The 25,777-nt window shown below is 38.8% G+C and overlaps 1 protein-coding gene across 1 annotated transcript in view; it reads right to left on the bottom strand.

The window, feature by feature from the left end:
• Positions 1 to 25,777, bottom strand: part of PITPNC1 (phosphatidylinositol transfer protein cytoplasmic 1) — an 88,815-nt gene that overhangs the window by 7,597 nt on the left and 55,441 nt on the right. Inside the window, exons 5-8 of the mRNA XM_086624024.1 lie at positions 24,148 to 24,219; positions 13,341 to 13,436; positions 4,657 to 4,812; positions 3,860 to 3,923 (exon numbers count right to left, since the gene is read on the bottom strand). Coding sequence (XP_086480150.1) covers positions 3,860 to 3,923; positions 4,657 to 4,812; positions 13,341 to 13,436; positions 24,148 to 24,219 — 388 coding nt within the window. The remainder of the gene's footprint in view (positions 1 to 3,859; positions 3,924 to 4,656; positions 4,813 to 13,340; positions 13,437 to 24,147; positions 24,220 to 25,777) is intronic.

Below are 25,777 nucleotides of genomic sequence, written 5' to 3'. Positions count from 1 at the left end.
ATTTGAGAATTGTGTTTTCCTGGAAGACAGGGAGTTGTCTATGAGCCCAGCCCCACCCTTTCTTACATCAGTGGCAGTTTACAGTGCAAACGAAAGGCAGGATTGCACTTCACGGAGAAAGATTCTGTTCCTACTGAAGCAAAACCTCCCCAAAATTCCACTGACAGGTCAGCAAGATCAGTTCATTGCTCTTCTCTGATCTGTGCAGGTGTACTAGCGGAGGATGGGCAATATGTTTTAAAAATTGACATACTCTTGCTTTGGCATGGCTCTCTATTTCATCCACAGTAGATGAATGCTGGTTGCAAACTTTAATGTTGGTTTTTTCATGCATATTTTTCTCGTATTCTCGAACATCATCCATAGTCATATCTGTAAAAAGTTCAAAATTGTTGGCATTTTCCATTGATTCAATGCAAACTTAATTTTTTTTTTTGAAGGAGAAGGTTCTAGGAACACATAGCCTTTCAGCAGAAGCCAAAAAAGAATTTAAAAATAAAGCATGGAGCAACTAGCTTTATGAAAATGGACTCATAAAGGTAGTTAAATCAGCCAAGGAAGGTGTAAGAAGGTTAAGTCAAAGGGAGTCAGAGAACAGGAAGGAGTGGAAATTGTTTAGGAGTATCCGTGTAACATAAGGTAGGCAAAAAAGTACTGAAGTGCGGGCCTTGGCAAAGGCCAAGATCTTCTAAAAAGATTTTAGAAGATCCCTTGGAATAAAGGATAGATACAGAAATATTATAAATATTTACTTACCTTTCCAGGCACTTTCAAAAAGATTTTATGTTACCTTTGCATTGCATATCTCAAACCAGCAAACATTCTTACAGTTAGAGCACACCTCAGCTTAGATTCCAGAAACAACATTTAATTATACCAGTAAGTGAATTAATAAACATGGACAGTTTTGTAGCCTCAAGCAATTTACTGAATTGGAAGTATGAGATGTATTCAGCAAATGAGGCCGATCCCACCGGTCAGATCGCTGATCATTGTCCAGGCATGCCTGATGTTGTCAAACTGGTGCATAATCTGTTAGGCCCTTGCTATGTCCTCAAAGCAATTTTTAAAAAGATTTGTCACAAACCACACTTCTAGGAAAAACATAAAGTATCCAATTAATTGACGTGTGACCTTACTCTTCCGAGTATTCCCCTGCTTTTGATAAATCTACTTGAGAGTAAGGTGTAAGTGAACATGAAGGCTGTTAGAATTTTGGTCTGTTCTGTGAAACAGTTTGGTAACTTCAGAGCTTCACGAAAACAGCCATCAATTTTTTACTCATAAAACTTAAATAGCATTTTAGTAGCACTGTATACTTGGAAAAATGTACCACTTTGGTAATGTACATTGTGGTTTTGGTTTTGAGGCAATAATTTTTCTCAGGTTTACTATGTGCCACTTGGATTTGCAAGTTCTTGTATCACACCACTCCTCGTTATGTGATATGAAGCTCTTGCTGCATTTTACGAGAGCTTTTAAGGAAAGAGATAACTTTAGCTGTTACATCAGTAGCACAATGTAATACTTCATCAGTGAAAATGAAACGCAGTCTAAAATTTTGATGAAAAGGAAACATGGAATACCACTAACTCACACTCTTTTAGCTTTGTCACTGTTATCTGGAATGAAAAACGAGCTCATAAGCCATGTCAGGAACATGCTAAGGATGCATTTTGCCAAGCAGAGGACATGCTCTTTATTAGTAAACAGCACTGTGAAAATAGATTTTCTTAAAAATAAGCTACATCCAGTTTAGTAAATTTAATGAAAAGACATATTCATACTTACAGCATCAGTAACAGTAACAATCAGTAACACCCGCAACATAACATGTCTAATAATTGATTTTATTACGCTGATTACTTGATTCAGGTTAGCTGACTTACATCATCTCCAAGTCTCTCTCAAACTTTAATTTTAAAAGATGCTAACAGACACACTGAAGGCACACAGACCCTTTAACAAGTGTATTTCTGAAAATCTCTCCCTACACACCTAAACACGTCAAGAGCAGCACCACAACAGTTTTACGGATCATATGTATCAAATGGAAGTGGATGTTTACAAACTGGATCTCACCCATTTTGGATAATGAGATAGCCTCTAGTCAGCAAATCTTACCAACTGTTATACAATGCAGTGGTATAAAGACAGCACAGAGAGTTACTCAACTAACTTACTGCACTTTTTTTTAAAAAAAAAAATCAATCTTGCCATATACTTAGCCTTTATTCATATCTATTTTAGTAAGCCTGGAGTTTTTAGGGTTTGTACTTAGTCTGACAATTAAGTTCGAAAAGTACACTACATTATTTAGTAAAAGGACTCACTATGACAGTAAAAATCCATGAGATAATTGTACATTGAAATATTTCACTTGTGGAAAGTGTATTTGTGACAGGGTGCTTCCAGACTTAAGGTGGGAAAATCTGTGGTTGAATGTTTTTGGGCTAAACCTATTCCATACATTTAACTTCGTGACTACTTGTTATCATTATCAATAACTCTGCTAAAGTGCAGGTGACTCCGTGCTTCTCAGTAACATTTTGTTATGTCTCACTTTAATAGATATGTTGGGTGGATTTGGGGCAAATTTGGGGGCTAAATTTTTACAGGAAGTCAGGTTGCTTTATTTAAAGTCATCAGTTTCCCTGTACCAGATCACTATATATCAGGTAAAAAATGAAAATAACCCAACAAAAACCCCAAACCCACTGTCTCATAAGAACTCTTTCTCACTGGATACAAAATCCTCTTACTAGTTTCTGGCTATTCCAAAATAGAATATATTTTTAGCAGATTTCAGTATTTTTATGATCATCACAGCACAAGATTTAAATGCACTATTAAATTGATAAGAACATTGTGATTTCAAATGCAAATTTTTCTATGTTGTCAAAAAATCAGCACAATGAGTTTGTTGTTAGATTCTAGTGTCACGTTATGCAGGTTTATGAAGTCGCTGGAGACGTGTGTGTGTGCACCAGCTGGGCTGACTGACTACTTCTAAGCAATGTAGAAGGTTTCTGAGTTTTGATGAAAGACAGGTGTCATTCTTACCCGTGAAATGCCTCAAATGGTGTTTCCTGCAGCTTAAGGAGGCTCTAAATAAACATCCTAAATATGTTCCCACATTGCTATTATATGTTACAGAAACGTCTTAGACACTGCTCTACAAGTATCCATGATTATGGATTCATCTTACTGAAAACACACGCCAAATGCACAAACCCTGTGAGCTTATTTTATAAAGTCTAATCGGCTGTTTTGATATTCAGGATTGCTCTGTACTACTGGAAGTGCCCATTGCTGCAGCTGGTTTATGGATTCAGGACAGTTTTTGCGTGCAGCTGGTGCTGAATCAGACCCAGCAGGCTTTACATTTGTATCCATTTTTCAGAAAGGACACTAGAGCTCCATCTTTTCTTTATGGCAATACATATGGACAGTTTAAAACTTTCCTAAAAAGCTAAAATTGTGTTGGATCAGGAGTTTGCAGTATGGGAATGACTGCATTTTAATGCAGTCTTAATAAGCAGCTTTATTCAGATCTGCATGCAGTTCTCCCCAGAGGTGACTCTCAGCAGGGGGAGCTTCCATCTGCCTACACCCCAGGGTGGTGGCACTGAGATGCCTGCGATGCAAAGACAGCCCCGTGTGCTGCCCACTGGCTGCCTACTCTTGCTACAAAGAACCTGCCATGAACGAGCTCCGTGTGCTCCAGAGAAACCGAACATAGTTCCATCTCTTTCATGAACAACTTATACTGGGACCTGATGGTCCATGAAAGCAAATGGAAACCTGTTGTTAATTGTCATAAGCCCTTTTAAATGGGCTAAATTTGGAGAATACTTACCGTACCACTCATCAACCCAGGCAAAAGCCTGCCGGTGCCCGATCAATAGTATATCTCTGACCACCTGTGGAACAAGGAAAAGGTCAAATACCTCTGCGGCAACAAAACATTTCAGAAAAGTAACACTGTAGGCTTTCAACGTGATTTAAAGTGAAAAACATTCCAATAGTTTTGTTTTGAAGAAGACATGCCCTAGAGAGTCAGACACACTGGCTCTGAAGCTCTTGTAGTCCAGCCTCCCACTTGAAGTGGATCTATTGCCAACACTGGATCACCTTGACTAGCACGGGAAGCCATTTGGGAATATGTACAGAATCCATTAATCTTTGGGCAATTAGAACTATTCATTTTCCTTGTTAGCTTTTTAAACATATGGAAGGTCAATACTCTGAAAAATATTATCATTTATCTGTTATGCCATTAATTAATTATTTTTTCAGTAGACTGATTGGAAAACTTACCCAGTACCTGTCTGTAGGAAATTCTGCACATCATTGCTACACGTACGGTACTCAAGTATACTCATAAATACTTTAGCTCATATATTTATCACAGTTTTGAAAATTTACTGATAGTTTTTCTCAACCTTAGACCTGAGCATCTCCAGGCTTTGTTGAGTTTATGTCCAGAGAGGAACTCTTTGGCTCTGCTCCAGATCCTTCAGACCTTGAGAGAGGTCTGAAAGCAGAGTCGGCTGAGCTCCCTAGCTCCTACACAGCCACCGCTGCGTTCCTGTGCCCGGTAGTACTCAAGTTCTGCTTACGTGAAGGATGAGAGACAGCTCCTGTTTCACTGACCTTGTGTACAAATTGCTCTACTCTGGTTTGAAGTCCCCAGACCTCAAATTTGACAGTCACGAGTTTGTAGGAACACATAATTGGCTGATGAGTCTCTCTCCAGCCTTCTTTCAATTGGCCTCTCCCAGTCTTCTGCGACTTGAAATATTTTGGATCCTGCAAAACAAAGAAAACATACTGAGAAATGCAGGAGAAGTCCTGTTTGTCAGTTTGCTAAAGTAAATGTTTTGATAAGACACAAAATATGAAAACATGCTAAAAAACATAATGAAAAAGTAATATGAAATTGACTTAAATAAGCACCAGGTTATACTAAAATCAAATTCTGTCTTTTATCCATCAGCCACTGAATCAATGGCAGCGTATTCTTGGAGATGCTTTGACAATCACACCATCTAGGACATTTTCTGCTACAGGAAAATGTGTTATTGCAAGTCATTACAATACAATGCACTCCAAGTGTTATTTATGGTCTTTGGAAAAAAAAAAGTTGCTTCTTCAGAGCTTGCTTTTGCACTGCTGCCTCAGTGTGACTTACCAGTGCTTTCTGCCCGTGCCTGTCTTCCTGCAGTCATGTCCAGTCTGAGCTCTGGCACATCGGATGTTACCCTGACAATGCCGTTCAGTTTTAAGGGAACTTGTGTATCAAGGTGGGCAGCAAAGTATGAAACTCCCCCAATTTAGCTATCCCTGATTACAACGGAGTTACCGTATTTTTGGGCAAAACACTGACTGATTTCAACACTCTCTCTCTTTTACTAACTGGAAAATCAAATAAATTGGTGTTGAAATTAAAACAGCAAGACCACAAAAAAGCCAATAAGGACATCAGTTAATTTTCAGGGTTTACTTTAATCTGTACAAGATACAATTTTATCTTTCAAATCGTTAATTTCCATACTGGTATAATTCCATTTCACTTGATGTCCAATCCTGCTAATTACATCTTGTAAACAGAAACAATTTACAATTAAGTGTTGATTTTCAAAACTTGAAAATAATGTTGTTTCAGTAAATTCACAGGACAGCTTCTAAAGTCTGTCTTCAAGAATAACCACCAGTGCTCACCTGTGTTGCTCTCCCCAAAGCTGAGATGCGGGAAAATGTTTTAAATTCATCCTTTGTTCTAAAAGCAGTTAAACGTACATTTAAGCGTGTGCTTAAATTATGCGCTAAATGGAAGACAATCAGGAGAAAAACTAACAAATTGGTAAGACTACTCTGATCTCAATTTCCTTTCATTCAGTGTGAGCCTATATATCCTTCAGCGTTCCTTTTGTCTAATGTTTAGTTATCTTCTGACTTGGCTTCTGATTTTATCCATAAACTGAAGCTCCCTCATTAAAGCTTCTTCACAAAGCTCTAACGAGGTGACAGTCTTCGTTCTCCGCGGAAGTCATTGCTTTTATTGCTGACACATTCTTTTCTAAATAGGAGCTTTAAGCTTGCAGTACAACAAGGTCTCAATGTTAAATCACCACGAAAACCAACCCAGCGCCACCACAGGTCAGAGCAATACACCCCTGTGTGACACGACCCAGAGTCATACCCTGTGGTCAATCTTCTCGCTCAACAAAGCTTGACCTCCGATTGATCTGGATATTTTCTGGTTGGAAGAGTTGGTTTATAACTGATTATCGCCTGAAGCAATCAACATAATAAGAAGAAGGAAAAATAAAAAGGGAATAACTAAGACATGATATTCAGAAAGGGAAGAAAAGGAAAATCAAAGGAAAATAGTTTAATGTAAGGAAGGGTCTGCTGTTTCTGACGTACACGGATGGTGCTGGTGGGATGGAGCCATTGTCTTGATTAAGCATTTCAGACAGGCACTTTAATGGCATTGAGTGTTGTCAAGAGATACTTTATATCAGCAAAACCAAGATCTATAATGGAATAATGTCAGCGTGGTCCAAAGGGATTTAATGTAATGAATTTGAGTCAGTATCAAGTATTCAGTATTTATACACAAAAACTAAATAACAAACAGCTACACTGCACGCCTGCTCGATCATGCATAAGACTTGTGTCTCTTCAGACTGCAAGAACCTTCTGGATACTGTTAAAGCAACATTTTGTTTTGCTTTGTCAAGTTACTGCAGCAGACAAGGGGCTTCATAGTGGAAATTGTTCTTAAACGGGTGGCTCACAAATAGTCCACGTTCTGCAATGCAATTCATCCAGGATATCACTCCCAGTTGCAAATTCTTTTAACGGCGCCCAGAGATGGCACCTTTGCGTCCCTGAATCATGTCTGTTTTTCTTGAAGGACATGGTGTTTAGTCACAAATTGGCTGGGCAGTTTCAAGCAAAGAGCCAGGTAATGACGGACAGTTTGGGCAACTTCTACCTAATAGCTTTTATGGAAATTCCTGCCTTTCTGAAAACATTAACGTATTGGTACTATAAAACCATAGACTGATGAAGGGAAGCCAGGAAGAAGGAAGAATTCAGGGGAACAGATTGTATGAAAGATCAAGATATGAAACATCTTACTGACTGCTTGCTCAGGTGAGCTAAAACTCAGAGACTGCGTATAAGCTGAGTGGTGGGACATAACACACACAGCAAAATTAAGTGAAGAGAACTCGAGAGTTTAATCTCTGGGCCACCAATTCCAAGGGTGTGACTGTTTACAGAGGAGAGTGGTGATCATCAGTAAAAGTAACATCACGGGACTTTTTACCCGGATGCTAAAGATTAGGTGTTTAAAAAAGTCTTGGACTAATACAACGACACAAATTTTGGCTCAGTAATTGCTTGAGCTATGGTTCATGTGAAGTATTTAGGGGAAGAATCTCTATATTTATCTCTGTATTTTGCATATATTTCCGCCTTTCCTAGTCCTTTGCTACTGGCCACAGCCCCAGAGAGCACGCCATGCCAGAAGGACCTTCGGTGTGACCAGGACTGCTCATCTTTTGCTCCTCAGTATCTGAGCAAAGACCACTGAAAGCAATGAGAACTTTGACATGAAAGCCACAACCCAGAATGATTTTATTTGCCCAACTCATGGCTTCAAATTGTCAGATTAAGACTCATAGCCCGGAATCCTTTCTGCAATTAGGCACAGGTCCTTCTTAAAAAAAAAAAAAATTAAGCAGGGATGAAAACTTTCTGTTACATGCAAGTGGAAATCCTATCGGTACGCAGCACTGCTCCCACTGACTTTCCTGCTGTGGCTCCCAGGTTAAGTTGGCCAGATAGAACCAATTAGACTCATCTGCCACGCTCACATCTCTCCAGGCCCCAGGAGGAAGTGCTGAGAACCTGCCTGTACCGGATCATGGCCATTCCTTCCTCTTTCTGGGAAAGGAATGGAATCTGTGCATTCTCTGAGGCGCCAGAGCAGGGCGAGCCCGCTCGCTGGGCAGGAACTGCAGCATACCCATTCGAAACACTTCCATCACTGAGCAGAAACTGGGCAAGCCTGTCTTTGCTCTGACCCCATTTTATGTTACTATTTGGATCATTAATGTTGTGTGTGCCTTTTATTTCTGCTTTTAGCCACCCAGGCCTTCCTTTCTAGGGAAGCCATCATCCAAAGAATACTGTGTCTATTCACTATTTTCCCCTTAATTCATCCACTGGCAAAATCCTCAATCTGTTTTAAATGTAATGACATAGCTAAAATCTTTGTTTAAATAACCTTCTTGTCCTTTTATCAGACACAATTTATTAGGAAAGCCCATCTGGCAAATCCTTTTGCTACAGAGGAGCAAAACCTACGCTGTATTTGCAATACATTACTGCCAGGTGGAGAATGATTTAAAAACAGCACTTCTGCTAACACAGCAGAAACATCATCACCCATGAGCTGGGCTTATGTGAGAAGAAAATGTAAAATTACAATAAAATAAAATAAAAGCCACAGTGTGATGGGTACGGTTTCAAACCCAGCAGTCTCCCAGTGTTTCTCACTTAGGCCACGTCTGGTGGTTCCTGGCTCAGCATGCTTATTGTTGGAGATTCCATCATTTGGCATTTAGCACTTATTGACTCAACCTTCCCCATGGACTGCAGATGTCACGGGTATCAGATGTGGAATTTTAAGCCCCTCCCCAGGCGGCAAACGCCAACACGTTGACAATATGGCACTGGGTTGTTGCAATGACTTTTTAGATTTAACTATAAAATGTTGTTTTTCACTTAAATAATGAAATACATTCATTGTTTACAGAGAACTTCCAAATCTGAACAGGCATGCTTTCCCTAGCTTAAATGCTAGGGGTCTGGAAAGATTTGTTGATGTAAAGATGCTACTACAGACATTTATGTGGAGTAATTTTTTTAAGACTTTCTATTTTTCTCTTTTTGAATTTTCATTAAAATGTATTTTCTGGAAAAGCCAGTTAAATACTGAAGACTTGTAAATATTGGGACAGTTCTGAGGTGTTAAAATACGATCAGCCAGCCAGGCTTTATGTAAGCTCACAACTGAAGTTAGTAAGGAAAAGGAAATTTTCATCTGGTTTTGCTGTGCCCTGTGCTGAGCTACTGTGCTGATAGTTGCACACGTTCAGTGTGGGGGCCGAGGCAGCTGTATTATTTCAACTGCCATAATTTTCTGGCTCTGTAATGTGATAGAGGTTTTGTTATTCTGAAGGCACCTGGACAGTAGTAAGCCGGACGTACTACAGTGCAGCTGTGTTAAAGTGAAAAAAGCCAGCAATTGAAGAATAAAACTGCAGCAGCTGCACGAAATCTTTCTGTTTGGACGTAACTTTAAAAGTTTATTCCATTTGTCCAACTCTCAACTGCTTTGTTATAAACAGGAAATGAAACACTGTTAATTTTGAGAACTTGAATACGGTCACAAAGAACATTCTGCTCAGTAGCTCACATCTACAGTAACTGTTTCTTTTCAGCGAATGATTCACTTGAGGCCCTCACTCTTCAGCACGGCTCAGTTTTGTTCTTTTCTATAATTCAGATAAATACATATGTCTATATGGGGAATACACGATGGCTGGTGATACATATTCACTGATGGGAAAGTCACATGGAAATGACTTTACAAAATGTACAACTACTTTTACCTGTAGGCTTGTACACTCTTTATACAGAAATATAAAATACTGTATTCGATGTAATATGTACACATTCAGATTTGGAAACATATGTGACGCCTTACAGAAAACCAGGCAAACCTGTTAGCTCGGATCCAGATTAAAGCTTTCTCCATTTGGAACCTCACATTTAAATGTCTTAAAAGTTTAAGGTTTTTAGGTCCATGCTTGTAAAAAAACCCTTAAGATCTGACAGCACTGCTAAGTACTCTGGTGGCTACGTCGCCATGAAGTTTGTAGATGGTCATTAAGTTAAAATTAAGTCATCTGCTTTGGCATACCCAGAACTGCTGCAGTTATACCGCCTCCAGTCTTCTACATGGGCAACCCTTTGGACAGCAGGAACCAGTATACAGACAGAACTGGACTCTGTATGTGTCTGCAATAGCTAACAAAACTGTCTTCCCATTCACTATTTACCTGGTGACTGAAGTCCTTCTGTGCACACACTGGCAGATAAGCCTTCCATTCTTAAGGGAATTCAAACCACTTGGATGACTCTGGTCATCCAGAGGTGACTCTGAGATCACTCGGTGTTATTGGCAGAGGCTCCTTCAAAGTGTTCCTCAGTGAAACAACAGCTCTCCTTAAGCCTCCAGCTCACCACATTTTCTACTTTTCAATTTGAGTTAATACTTAGAAAGAGCGAAAAGGCAGACGTGCACAAAGTTGAAGTCGATACTTTTCCCTTCACCCACCCTGACGTTTTCACAGAAGACGTGACCTCTCTCATCAGAACCAGCACAAGTCAAAATGAGCTCTGCAATTCACATGGAATATTGCGCATACGGAGATGTTCTACATTTTGTCTTTTTATGTATGAACCATTATTATGTAAGCTACAATGGAAGGAAGAATGTACCTCTGTTTATAAGATTCATTTCAGGGCAACTGAAAAAGAATTTTTTCGATCCTAGGTGCTGAGAAGCAGAGAATGGCTGCTTCACTTGCTTGTACTGAGCCTGATGCCGTGGCTCCCTTGGATATCTCCCAACTCTCCTGTGGTAACTGCAATATTATTCCCTCTATTGATGATATTGGTGTAGTACACACACAACCAAAGCTGCTATGGTTCAGTCTGTTGTAATCAATGAGTTATTTGATGCACTAACTCAAAGAAAGGTCACAGTCGAATTGTAGAAAGGGGCTTTTCATACAGATGGCTCTGAAAAACATACGATATTGACCCAAACGGCTTATGAAGGATAACTGGGCACTTTAAAGCTAAAAATAACGGAAATCACAAACACTAGCTTGATGGCAACTGTGTAATTAGTGCTGTCTGCTCATCTCCGAGATCACCCGTCCACAAGCAGGCTCACAAGCACTAAGCAAAGAGCAAGCAGTTGTAGTCGTCTGTGGAAGGGTTAAATCATTTAAGCTAGCTCTCTAATATACAGTAATACAACTAAATAACGAAATTTGCTGTTAAAAACTGAAGTGTATTTTTAATTGAGGAGGGATGCACTTTGGTCAGTACATAAAAGAAATTTAAAGCTCATTTCTAGAAGCTGCTAAGCACGCTGACTCTAATTTTCAAATGAAGAGATTACTAACATGCCTGAAGTGAAAATCATTCTCACTGGTCCTTCTGGATGGGAGTCAGAACACTTATCCTGTGGGATCTAATTCTTAAATCCTGAGGATTGTACTTCACTTTCAATCTTTAAACTTAGTATCAATTCAGATTAAATGATTTAAAAGCAGCCCAATTGTTGTTACTAGTTTAACTACAGTACCTTTCCAAAGCTTACAGTAAATGGTTCTCCATTACCTCTGAAACTGTTATTTGGAAAATACAGACTCTCATTTACATAGAGTTACTTTTTTATGCTGTTCTGATTGAAAACAGACGGAAATTACATTTACAAACATTAAAAAGCTTTTTATAGTCCCTAAATTATGTAAGAGGCCTCATCAGAAATGGGAATTTGGCTACATGTTCATCATATGGTAGCATAAAACCCCCACAGTTTGTAAACTTTGGAAGATACTGAATTCAACTATTATTAATTCAATATAAACTACAGTATGTGCACAGTTAAATGCTAAGGTGTTCTTAACTATTTTGTATGAATTCTGAAACAGAATTTGGTAGTCAATATACAAACCATCCATCAGCACAGAAAAAACAACAGATGCTGGGCTATTTTTGTTGTTCAAACCCATACAAAATTCCATTTTGCCTGGAATCAGGTCTCCAGATTTGTCTTTGAAATAGCAACACAAAGACTCTGAAATTATTTTCTCACTTAACATGAGGCTGGTTTTCTATATCATAATATTAATCACATGGAAATTATGGTTAATAGTTGGCTATTAAAAACGGGAAGGAAAGCCGAAAAGCTAGATGTTACCTTCATGTTTGCAATTTCTGCAAGTGCACACACCAAGACAAAAAATCTTACATGATTTCTTTAAAACACAGCCAAATGGCAGCAGTCATTCCTAAATGGAACCAGAAGACCGTGGAGTTCAGACAAGATGATGGGACCAATAAGCTGTTTCATGAGGTGTTATATAATTTTTGGTACTGAACAGACGGGTTTCATTATCTAAGGAAACTAATAAAATTACTTTTCATTCTACTGTAGACCCAATTTTGGTTTATGACCCGTACATAAAACTTGAAATAGGATCTATAAATGGAAGATAACAAGTACCTTACTTTTTTAGTCTGAAAATCATGTCTCCTATGGTATAGAAATAAATTCATTGGCAAGTCTTCATTTTCTATCCTAAAAATGACTATGTAGTCTCATTTTGTATAGTCAAACAGCTGCCATGCTCATTGTCAGCTATGAATATATACTTGGCTCCAGAGGCTAATCATATCTCCAAAATTAAATGCAAGCATAGATCTGATCATTCCTTTCTAGCTACTTGTTGTGAACCATCATTTTTCAAGTCTGAGGTTAAAACATTGAGACCTCATCTTCATTTGCACAGTGGTTGCCGATTTCGAAACAGTGAATTGCACTGACCTAAAAGAAACAGGCTCTTCAGAGATGTGCACAATCAAATATACATGGGAGCAATTTTCAAGGGAATTCTGAGAGAATGAGTGTGTCTGCTGCCATTGATGCTTTCTGGCAGATTTACTGCAGCATGTGGTGTGCTTCAGTCCCTCTTGGTCTTGTGTCAGGGTCCCTGTGCATCAGGGACGTGCATCAACCCCATTCTTACTGCAGCATGTCTGCCCTCTGCCCGAGCTCGGACACTCTGCACGACTTGTTAGTCAGGGCAGGATGCAAACAAGGACAGCAGTGATGTTCAGAACTGCTCAGACCTGTGAATGCTTAACTGAGCTTCCTGATTCAAAGAAAAGTCCTTTTCTACTTTGAATTAATTCAGCTGAATCTCAAAGCTCTAGTACAGGATATGCTCTGATAAGGGTATGAAGGCATTTCAAAAGGTTGGAGGAATAACCTGCAAAAGAAAGTGTCAGGCAATCTAGAGAGGTTGCTCTCTGCTTCCCCTCTAACTGAAAGCTTTTGAAACGCTACTGACCAGCAAGATTTCATACAGAAATAAAGCAGTTTTGATTCCATCAAGGCTTTCCTGCAGCCTCTCACACTCCTTTCTTCATCATTTCACAATCCAGCTGTCTCTTACCTCGGATTCTTTGTAATAGCGCTCTGGAATTTCATCGCTGGCAATATCAATGAAGCAGACTTCTCGCTCCAGATCTTTAGCTTCTTTGTCAAAAATCTGCAAGAGTTAAAGAAATTCAACACTGTAACAGAATGACATCTTTACAAAATCCACCTGGAAGAACGGTGACCAGTGATTTCACTGACTTACACAACACAACGTATTTTAGGCTCGCGCCTGAACAGCTTCTGTGTCAGATACTGAAGTGTTTGCAGGGACACAGTCACGTTCTCCAGCCTGCTGCAGACATGCAAGGGAAGAGAACGGGTGTTCCCAAGATCACAGACAAGCAAGGTATTGCTAAGCGAGATTAACAACAGCTTGAATGAATTATGCCACGGACTTTCTTGGGAACAATCCGCTATGTCTTATCGAGAGACGGTGGCCTGTTAATTACAACTCATCGTGTGCAGCACTTACTGCTCACGCCGCTGCTCTCCGCTGCACTTTTTGCAAAAGGGACTTCAGTCACAAATCGTAAAGCCAACTAGGACTGGATTTATCGTGTTCTAATCTTCGAACGAGATTCCATCACTGCACAAAACCCCTGACTTTCTAGACTCTGGATCAGTTTCTAACCTTTTCACTCTAGGGACAATAAGGAAATGCAAGTGTTTTGTGTGAACCAGTCAGGCTAAGTCGCTGTTAAACCGAGAATCAAAATTTTGGTTGAATTGCCCTCGGTGGAAGCTGGAAACTTCCACTATCCATTTGTGCACACACAGAGCTTGTTTTCTTTTTAATCCTTCAGGATCTGGTCTCAAACACCAAGCCTCTTGTTCTATGCAAGGCAAATGATGGGTATATATTTTGAAAATGCAGGTCATTTGCATCTGCAGCGTAGCATGCTTCTGTGCCTGTGTACATAATTTCATTATTTAGGCATCTTAGTGACCCACGTGACTTACGCTATGCCTGCAATAAATTTCTACTCATGATTCTGGGACTTGGAAAGGGCGACTAGTTAAAAAGCTCTCATGAATTAGTGCCATAAAATTCAGGGAAGTTGTGCATACACTGTCAAGATCAGTAACAAGCTAACGATGTGTTTTTTCCGTTGGGGCACAATGTTCTATAGCTAAGGTTTCCAGGAAGCCTAAATTTTTTTTATTTTTTTTTTTTTAAATAAATGTAGTGAACGCTCTGTTAATTTCATTTCATCCGACAGGAACAGTTAAAAATACAAAATGCCAGCAACTCTTCAGTAAGAAGACTACTAGGTTATTATTTCTGAAAGAAAGGCGCTGCCCATTGAAAGTGTTCAAAGTGAACAACGGACTGCAACGAACACCTACACCAGCTGGTGAGAAGAACAATGCTCAGGAAATCGTACCCCACGTACATGGAAAGCTGAAGTTTGGCTCTACAATTTTAACTTGTCTTGGTAGTTAGCAGTACTGGAATAAGATCGGCAACACTGAACGCTTACTGAACTGGACAGAAAATGTTAACGTGTCTCAAACTGCAGAACAGAACAAAGGGAAACTCCAGTCTCTTTTGATTTGTGTACTTATTTTCTGTCTCTAATCCTTGTTTTGCAAAAAATTATGTTAATTATTTGAACAAATATGAGCTGAGAGGTCCTCCTCCTGTAATGCTCTTTCTTAGAACTGGGGTACATTTTTTTAAGCAACTGCTATGCTTTATACATATAATATAGGTCGCTTTTTATAAGCTTCCTCCCTCGCTCTTTTCCTAAACAAATCCAGATACACAGAGCAGTCCCTTGATGAAATCACTTGAACTATTTCTGGAACCAGATGCATTTTACCATAATCTCTGAGCTTTAAATAAAATAATGGAGATTTCTCTTAAATGGACATTACCAGGTCAGCTGAGGGTCCGAATCAGTTTATGGTTTAAGTACAAGTCTAATAAATTTAAGCAGATGCATATCTCTGTGCATTTGCAAGGACCTTAATTGGGACTATTATCCAATATCTTATCTGAAGAAACGTACCCTGCTCTGTTGCAGGTTTGATCCACATATTGCACCTCTAAGTAATATAGTTTTAAATTCCTTTTCTCTCCTTCAAATGCTCTGCTAGAAGCAGGGATGGCAGATGCCTTTGCCAATCTGTCAAAACCAGGAGGAATTTTTCAGCCATTTCAACTATGCCTTATTTGCTGCTTAGGCTCTCTCTGACCATTTCCTCTGTTCCAGAAGTTTGTCGAATGCCATTCTCGCTTCCCTTTGCTGGCAGAAGTTGTTGTCTAATCATTTATGCTTCTCTCCTTCTTAGATTATCCTCACAAGATTTGCAGACAGAGATTTAATCTTCGCATTCTATCAGCAGCAGAAAATAAGAAGTCATTAGCAAACAAGACCGATTTCTTTCTTAGCTCTAATTCCCTTATTGCCTCTCCTAGCCATATAACCTCGGGTTGTCTTAAAACCTGTAGGGAGGATGGGTTTATTGCCTTTGTGATCAAAGAGAAAAGGGAAATTTAAAAGTTTTAAAGGAAGAGATTAAAGGCCACACAAAGAAGCATAAGGCGTCCAATCTGTGCAACTGTGTTTGCAAATGTGCAGAAAATGAACGGTGAGAACAATCTGTATCCTTAAGAAGATGATGTAGAAAGGCAGAATATTAAATATTATGTTGGGAAGAACTGGACAGGCTTTACATTTGGAAGCCAAGTAATTAATTGAGATTGAAATACATAATCAAATGGAAAACAAAGAACAACATTCAGGCTGAAGTGTCCTTTTTGCTGTGGGTTTTGTTTTTTTTTGGGGTGGTTGTGACAGCTTTTTTAGAACAGACAAACATTTATACACTTCCACTTTTTAAGAGGAATAAAAACTCATCATTATTTAGACTAATTCACTCACAGAATGACAAAAAGTAGAAGAAAGAGTTTTATTAGGTTATCTTTACAATTGTCAGTAGTTTCTTTTGGGGAAAATTTTTAAAAAATACCCTGGCAGATGATTCTAGTAGCTCAGGAAAGAAAGATCATACAGGACACTGCAGAAATATAAGTGCTGGGGTATTTAAATCCCTTTCCTCTGTTTTCCTCATGGCCTACAGTGACATGGCCTAGCTAGCAACTTCTCTTTTCCTTGCAGCCCAAGCCAGAACGGAAAGTCAGGTTAGGAGATGATGGTTAAGTCAATAACAAATTTAATATCTTAAATGTCTTAAATATCTTAAGATATCTTAAATATCTTAATGTCTACAAGCTCCTTTCCAATTTTTCTTCTTTTCCTTCTATCATCAGGCTAAGTTGCTGGCTTCAGCCTCATTCAGGTGTGGCTAATTCAAAATTCAACTTTTATGGCTAATCACCACGGCTAACCTGGCTTGGATATAAATAGGATAAAAGCCAGACTCTGCTGAATCCATGGATTACATTCACACTGGCAAACTCCTCACTCACCTACACTACTGGGACTGTGAGGGTCAAATTCGTACTTGTTTGGCTCGGCTTTGTTTTGCAATATATGATTCTCTCTTGTGATGTTTTTTTTTCTTTCACTGACAGCAAACAAGGCGTTCAAGGGACTACCAGCTGGAAAGTTGTTCGTCTCTGTCTTTACTACAAAATGTTTTTTCTTACCAGCCTAGAAACAAGGAGTTTGTGGTCAGAAGGCTGTAATAAGGCACTAATCTGCATTTTAAACACTGATACATACAGGACATAAAATTTCCTGTGGAAGTAGTTAAATAACAGATCAATTTAAAATAAATTGTAAGAGATGAAAGTGATATGGCAACCCATATAGAGAATTCTGCCCTATAAACAAACAAATTTGAAAATGGGTGTGTTTTTTTCTTGGAAGCTATTTTTTTTGTTCCTTGTAAGGCTTTGAGTGAGAAAAGATCTCTACATTTTTCTTACTTGTTATGTTAGATCCAGATAGTCAGGCATTGCTGAGACATGCCGCGAAGGAAGAGAAATGAAACAGATAAGAGCTAAAAGATTTTTTTCCAAAGAATAAGAGCACTCCTAAATTGATTATGGGCAGGTAATATGGTAGCTAAGTAATTAGACACCTGTGCCTATCTACACACTTAAGCCAAAATGACTATTTTGTTCAATATACAATGCATAAATGGAATTTATTGAGATGAGAATTTCTATTATAAATCAAATTGCCCCTTCTATTAAATCCTTCGAGTTAATATCTATGCCTGAACGTGCTGTTCTTCCCTCTCTGCCTCCCTATTTTCTCTGCCCTGCCAACAAGGCCAACAGGCATCTCAGCAAACTGAAATCTTGCCTGTGCAGTAGCTGGACATCACAAGATGACATCTCAGTGGGACAGGCAGGCTATGACATGAATGGCGTGACAAAAATGTCTTTGAACATTAGAATTTGAAATGAAATTCATCTCTGCCTTTCTCCCTACTATATCGATTCATTTGTCGTCAAGCTTCAAGAAAATGGAAAAAATACAGTATGGAGCTAGAAGAGTCCCCAAGCTTAGATGCATATATGCAATATATATGCTCCTTTTTTAATTCAAATATTGATATTTCCCTGAAGTTTTTGGGTTTTCTCTGTATTTTCTGTCATCTGTATTGAGCAATCTGTACGATGACAAGTGCTCTCTGTGAGTCGAATACACACATATCCATCATGTGTAGTATGGCTTAAATCTAGATTTCATAGTATGTGAAAGTGAGAGGTATAACTGCAGTAAGGACTGCAAGAATAAGCTTTTTTTTTTTTTCCTTCTCTTATTAAAAAAGGGAAAACCTGGCACAAAACCTTCTCTCCAACTTGAAATTCTAATCTCCTTAGATTGCCATCGTCAGAAGTACTGGGTAGTCTCCAATTTATTATTACAGCATCCTTTTGCAGGTTGTGTCATCTGGTCCATTTAACTCTCATTTTTCTGAAGGAAAACTTGGTCTAAAATGTTAAAGAACACCCACTCTGAACTTAATCTATGGAGTTTTGTTCAGTGTGTAACTTTTCCGCAAGTCATGTTCCAACCTTGGTTACCCCCAAAGTCTGTTCATTTACTTTGGAGAGTTACTTGGGCAAAGATCACAGGAATTGACCAATTTCGACCTGTTCACTGGCTAAAACTATTTATGCGGACACACATAATTGGGAGCAATTCTTCCATGGGAAAAGATTGAATCTCTCCCTGAGAGCAGTAGATCTGGCTCTCTAAACAGCATGGGAACATCACTGTCTGCACGGAGCGGAGCTCACAAAGGCAGTTACATATTTATAAGCAGCCTTGCTCCCTGCTCCTTTTTATCTCCATGTCACGACTCGTCTATTATTCCATCTCTTATAAAATATCTCATTTAGATTTGTACTTTCTGAACGGAGAAATGTATTTTTATGTAATTATGTCGAAGTAGCTATGCTTCCAAGACCATAATACGCTATCAAGAATATTTACTGGGATTAGTTTTCTTAAAGTCACATCTATTTCAAGTGCTAGATTTACTAAATAACTTCAGCAGCACATTTAGAAAAACCAAAAAGCAGAGGCAGAGCCGCATTACTTGTTCACACTCTCTGTCAGTTTATCTTACATTCTGCGACAGTCGCATGTGCCTGCGACATATGACTCGTAGTTGTGTTCGACAAAAGCAGAGCTCTTCATGCAGAAGGAATTTTAGGCTAACCTCTCCACTTGTTTGCCTGCAGTTTTTAAGACTTATTAGAGGGGGAGAGCTTCACAAAATAAAGATTTTCTATTGCAAATTATACAGGAGACAAATGGATATCCAATACTATCCTACAGAAAAAGTCCAGGTGCAAAGAAAATCATCCCTGAAAGTGACCCTAGCACTGATTTTGACAGATTTTGCACTGATGCCTAGCAATCCTTTAGACAATTTACAGAATGATGTCCTGTAGTGTGGTGAGGCTAAGCCAGGGCACAGCTGAATCCAATTCAGCTAAATCAGTGTTTCCTAGCAGTTTCCTTAAATAGGGAATTCACATTTCATTTACATGTGCCATACTGAAGTTTGCTACAACCTAGTTTCATGTTGCTAAGATAGGAGACAAAAATAGAGGAAAAAACCACTCTAAAGAGAGCAAAACTAGGAACAGCTTTTCTTCTTAGCTGGCCATACCTAAAATTTATTTTATTTTAGCCAAATGTTTCACAACCAACACTTCAGAAACACACACGAAGGATGAGGCATGATGAATGCTCCGATGCTGCACCCTCGGTCGTCTGCAGGGCTGCGGAATTAGAACTCACTGTCAGGAAAGGATTTTCTTCCTTTAAATGATGGCACTGCTGTTTACTTAGGTTGCATATCAAATAATATCTGCTAGTAGCTGGCTGGTTTTAGCGTGCTCAAGCTATTAATGTGTTGGATGATGCTGGTGTTACTTTGTACCTACATGGAATACAGAACCACCTCTTGTTTTCCTTTGGCAATCGGTCATTCTGAGACACGCATTTTCAACACTATGTTATCTTTGACAGGCAAGAAACACATTGACAATATATTTTTCTCTTGGTTGACAAAGAATTAGTGCTACAGCTCTCATAATTTCATCAGCATTACTGAGACATGCACTTACAAACACGTGCCCACCAATACCCATACTTTGCCATCTTGAAGCACAACTCTACCTCGAAATCTCTGCGCCATAATAGTGTTATTCTTGCTAATAGATATTGTGGCCCTTTAGCAAAAAGAAAGATTATGCTATTTTAAGATCCTGCATGTTATTCTTCAATAATCAAGATCCAGCCATTGAGTTTTCCAGAGCAAAATGTTGCTGCAAAGAACAAGGCACTATTAAGTTGAACATACAGTGAAATTCCATTATTGACAACTATTGGATTATTTTTACAAGCTGTGCTTTTTTACTTTCCCCAGCCACTATCAGATGGTAAAAATTCACTGCTCAAATATCAGCAGAAATTAATTATGTGACTAAAAAATCAAACCAAAACAAACCAACAAATACCAGTCAAACATAATGATCCTTCTGCAACAAACAGGAAAAGTGAAATGCCTCTGTGATTCAGTGATTTGCTTGAACAATGTCTGCCTTCACTTCACCTTTGCTCTACCTTCGGCCACAGATGGCTTTTTAGAAATTTTCTCCAGGACTAGACTGCGGCACGCAAGAACAGACATGGAGCTGCAGTGCGTAGGATCATTGTGCATTGATTACAGAATCCACTGGAGCCATGTGGTGGATCTTTTGTAATCAACAGAAAGTCTAAGTTGGAGCATTCCCCACTAAAATGGAAAAGAAACAAAGTATGTGTCTGTAGAGTACTCTGAAAGGGTAAGAATAGAGATGGCGAAAAGTGGGGGTGATCCACTGGTCAGAATAAAATTAGACTTACGTGACATAAATACTGCCCAGTCGATAGACTGTCGAAAGAATACAATATCCACCCAAATAAAAAAAGAGGTTAACAAAGTCTGTTCATGTCATTTAGTCACAAACAAACTGCAACTTAGACCACTCCTGCCTCTGATTTCTGACCTTTTCATTAATTAGATAACCTTCAGAATTCTCTTGTATTTAACTTACGGTTTTAATATTCAAAATATAGACTTTGTATCTATATTCAAATTCCCTAATTGCTAATTTTTCTTACGTGGAAACAAAGTGTGCACAGAGCCATCAACAAGCACTTTCACGGCTTGTCTGTGTTCACTGAAGCTGCCTGTTGTAGGCACCTGCACTTCCCTCTTCCCAGCAGTTCCTGCTGCAACCCTGACTTGTGTAAGCAGCTAAAGATGCAACAGGGCAGCAATATTTTCATGTTCTCTACAGATACCACCTACAGTGGCATTTACATTTTGAAATTTAAAATAAAAGTAAAATTAAAATAAAATTTCTCTTTAAACTAAGTTTTCTTTTTAAAAGACCCGTCAGAGGAAACACTGAATGGCCTGACTCATTGGTCTAGTTTCTAAGGCTATTAATGAAGCTATAAAGCTGCAAGGTAGCAGCGACAATATTTGATGTACTAACAGGTTCAGCCAACACTGATTTTGTTTTTTTAAGGACAGAGTTGCCATGTGAACATCTAGATGCACTACAGCAAAATCAGCTGTGCTGTAGCACTGGAAATCACAACTGGATGGATTTATGGTACTGCCCTACTGCAGCTACATGAGCTTCATTCGCCTTTTATCTAATTTTATCTCTTGTTCTTTCTGGCAAAGTTTATATTTGTGCAAATCAAGTGCAAACTTTAACAGTTTGGAACAATAACCTATATTTAAAATAGGTTAAAATGATGACAAAGTCTAAGACATAGAAAAATCAGGTTCTAAAGCAGGTATCACTGTTTCACTAGTTTATTCTGCCATGACAAGCGTGAATTAAAATCAGGAGGACTTTGGCATCAAGCTACACTACAGTAATTAGGTAGAATTTTACCAGGTAATGCAACATGTTAAAGAAAATAATTCTAATAATATACTAGCCTGCTGAATGACAACAGGAACCAAAGAGCATTTATATTGCTTTCTTCCACTCATCAATGGAACTAGCTTTAGCATCCTTGTATCTAATTATTGCTTTTTACAATCAATATCTACTTCATTAGATAGCATGGAAATCAAGAATAGATCAGAGTTCAAAGATTTCAAAAAGCCTGTATGGTCTCAAAAAATGTAGCTAGAAATAGTTAAAATCAGACATGCATTATTATCCTCATTACTGTAATATTACTATTCAGTCAGTATATTTTGCATTACAACTGCAATATTTACAGAAGTGTTTGGATTAATTATTTCTTCATCAGCCAAGGTTGATAGTTGCAATGAAGAAAAATATAGTGTATCTCTGAAAATCTGTAGAAATGGATGCTGTGTTTCCTGTTGTTTTCTGACTGGGTGAATGTAGTGAAATTTAATCTAAACTCGACTGATATAAAGGAGAAATACACTTCACAGTTTCTTCAGTGATATTTAATCTTACCTGTGGAGTCATAGAAACAAGTTTGACTCTTAGTCCTAGTTCTGAGGTGTCTGGTACAACACAAGTCTCTCCACAGGCTCAATCAGGTCTCTCCGTATTTACTGTGTCACCAGATCATGTCACTGGATCGACAGCAAAAAGATGTAGATCTTCCACTGGTTCATTGTGTTCACACTAGTGAACAGTACAGCTCTCAGAATTACAAAGTCATGGAAATTAGGGCTGGAATGCAGCCCTCTAATTCAGCTTCTCTTTCTCCTCCTCGGTTCAAGTAAGGGTCAGTTAAATCTGTTAATCTTGGTAAATACTTGCCTAGTCTGTGACTCAGGTACCTCAATACAAGGGTAATACAGTATCACCCCACTGGCACTCTGGTAAAAATTACATCTGAAGAGCTGGATTCAAGTAGAGCAGAGATTCTTTAATTTACATCCCTGAGTATGCTACCTCTGTGTTACTTTCATCTCAAAATCACTGGATGGGTACTATTCAGAGCTTGATTCATAATATTTTAGCCACTAAGCTGACACACAGAAAAAAAATGAAAATTCACTGATCAAAGAGCTTCAGTTCTTCCTCTGTCAGGCATCAGTACACAACGTGTCTTTTCACTGCTGACATTATAACGTACCAGCAAACTAGTCTGCACCCTCCTGAAACCAAAGGTGTGGGCTTGCTCTGAATTAAAGCGCTGCCAAAAAGCAGAAATGAACATTAAAAAGTGCATAAATTACATAATGCTCACATAGTCGGTAAAACTTTTTCTTCCCTCACTGATCTGGATCTGGCTTAGACTAACAGTGACTGAAAGCTGTCGGTATCTGGTGGCTACTGCACGATCTCTGTCGTGTTCCCAGTGGGAAAGTGTCTGTATGCCAAAAACATTATTCAAAATTGTATCTTGTTCTTTTACATGTAATTATTCTGCCGTAAGCAGTGCAACAGCTGTCGGCCTTATTAACACGCCGGCCAAAGGCGGTCAGGGAAATGCATCTCCCATCTGGAGAACACAACACTCACCTCAATAAGGGCTAAACAAGGTGCCTGCTAGAGGGACACCCTGGAAACTGCAAGGCTCTGCGCCTCAGACCCCCTAAACCCTGCTTTACCACCTTCTTCTTTCTCAAGAATGAGTCTGAACACTCCTGCATTAGGTCTCTGTACTGCAGACCAATTTTCAAGACATTTCAACCTGTATTTTGCACCTGTAAGAAACTTCTTCCTGTAAGTCTGTAACAAATTACTGTTTAAAACATAACAAAATGAAACGCATTGGAACATATTTGTGTATTCATCCATGGGTTCAATCTTTACGTGCCTGGCTTTATGGAACATTATTCTTTTCTTGCAAGTTGTAGGACTGCTTTGCTCCCTGTCAGGGCAACACAGTCTGACTGACCTCCTGCCTTCTAGTCCGGGACATCTCTTGATCAGCAGCTGCTGGCAACTCACTCCCACCCTTCCTCTAGAGAGGATTTTGCATAGTTAATTATCCTTTTCATCTCTAAGCTCTGAGAACTTTGTAACTTTTGGTAAGCGATTGCCAAAAGCATCACTTCAATAGTCCAGCCATTGTTCTCCTGAAGTTGTTTACTGAGATCTCTCATTGCTGACCCTGTTGAGCTTCCTGTTTGCTCTTCCTAACAGCTCCTTTGAATTCCACCCCCTTTACTCAGAGAGAATAATGTGAAACAGATAAAGTCCAATATGATTACACCAAACAAAAACGTTATCTTTTCTTTACTCTCCACGAATGTTCACCAGGACTAAATTCACATATGCAAATTGTGTTGTGTTTAGAGAAGTAATGAGTAACTCCCAGATACAGAACACAATTAACTAAAAGCATTAAACTAAATTTTGCAGAAGCCATCATACTTACACTGTCATTGCTTCCTTTGTTGTCCTCATATTTTGTCTCTATATGAATGGAGAATTTAGGCAAAAATGAACACTGCAACAAAAGAAAAATATGTTTGACACAAAAAATATTCCTTGCTCCGTCAGCTGACATATTCAGTACATCCTGTTTGGTATCAGCTTTCTTTTTTTTTTCATATTACTTCAAGAAATAGAGTAAGTGTACAGAGAACTTGAGTGAAGGTTTTTATGATTCTGGAAGGATGCAGAGATTCTGTGTAAAAGCTGAATACTACAATGCAAGTAGAAATAAATTAGTATAAGTACTCTAGAATAACTCGACACAACAGTTGTCATGCTCACTATGCATAAGAGTACAAACGTCCCGAGTGTCCTGTTACAAATTCAGGTCACTAAGGTCTCGAGAGCAACTAGATACTCATCACCATGGACCAGTCCACCCCTCATACAAAACAGTACACGGACACTTCACCGCCTGCAGGTGTAACCAAATACGCAACAACGCTTCGACGTGTGAGGGCTTTTTCTGATTTTCAGTGAGAAATGCATTTTAGCATAATTTCCTATTAAAGAAATTAAGGTGGATTATGAGCCGGTTTGGAAATTCCTTTATACTAAATCCAAATCGATCTTTAGATAATAATGCAAGAAAATAACAAATGCACAAATGTTTTTCTATTAAAGACAATATTTCAGTATTTTACATGGGAATAAATCTATTTTTCTGTGGATTGCTTAATTTAATTGTCTTATCAAGACTAGAATTTTTAATACTAGGCAACAGAATTCCAGTGGGAAAACTATTTCTAATAGCTTTTCTTTAGCATTTCACAGTTGTTCTTTCAAATCAACTTTTCAGACGGGCAGACAGAGTAGCTGTCTAACAGACTCTGACGTTCAGCATCTTTACTATGAGTCATCAAATCTTTTCTTACATCAACTGCCAGTGAAACTGAAGTTCCAGGTCCTTGTATGGTGCATCACAAATGTCCTACGGCAAAGTGTCTTTATAAAGACTCTGACTCTTTCCTGGGCTGTACATGCAGATTATACAACGAGGATATTATGATGCCTCAGTGTTCACATTGTTGTTGGTCCAAGTTTGAACTTGATAAAAGTCGGAATGTTCTTCTAAGGGAGAGGCTGATGACTAAGAAAAGAGGTGCTTTACAAGGCCAGCTGTAGAGCAACAAAATTGAAATGAGGAGCTAGTTCCTTTGAGACTACAGAAAATATATTCCTGATTCCATGGGTATCACCCAACAAATCATTGTCCAACCTTCTTGTGATCACAGGATATCTAGTGTTCGATGAGCACACCTAGAATCAATCCTTGCCGAAAAAAAAGAGTGAGAGAGTTTTGCCAGAATAAGGTTCTGGTGCCATGGAAGGCTTCTGGTCAAACTGTCTTCCCACTAGCATAACAAAACGCTCCATGTAACATGGTGGTGCTGCAGATGCCCAGATCGCACAGGCTTCTCTTCGGATCTTATAAGTGTTTTGCCTTTTATTAAAGATTTCTGTGAGCGGCACATTTCTGAGTTTCAACCCAACCTGAACTGTGCCTAGCTCTGAGCTATGCAACGTGTTCACTGAGTGAATATGTGGGAGGGGAAAAAAAGAGAAAGCAA

The sequence above is a fragment of the Tauraco erythrolophus genome, chromosome 20 (assembly GCF_009769465.1).
Source record: "Tauraco erythrolophus isolate bTauEry1 chromosome 20, bTauEry1.pri, whole genome shotgun sequence".
NCBI lineage: Eukaryota > Metazoa > Chordata > Aves > Musophagiformes > Musophagidae > Tauraco > Tauraco erythrolophus.
This window is presented reverse-complemented; position numbering and strand designations above follow the sequence as displayed.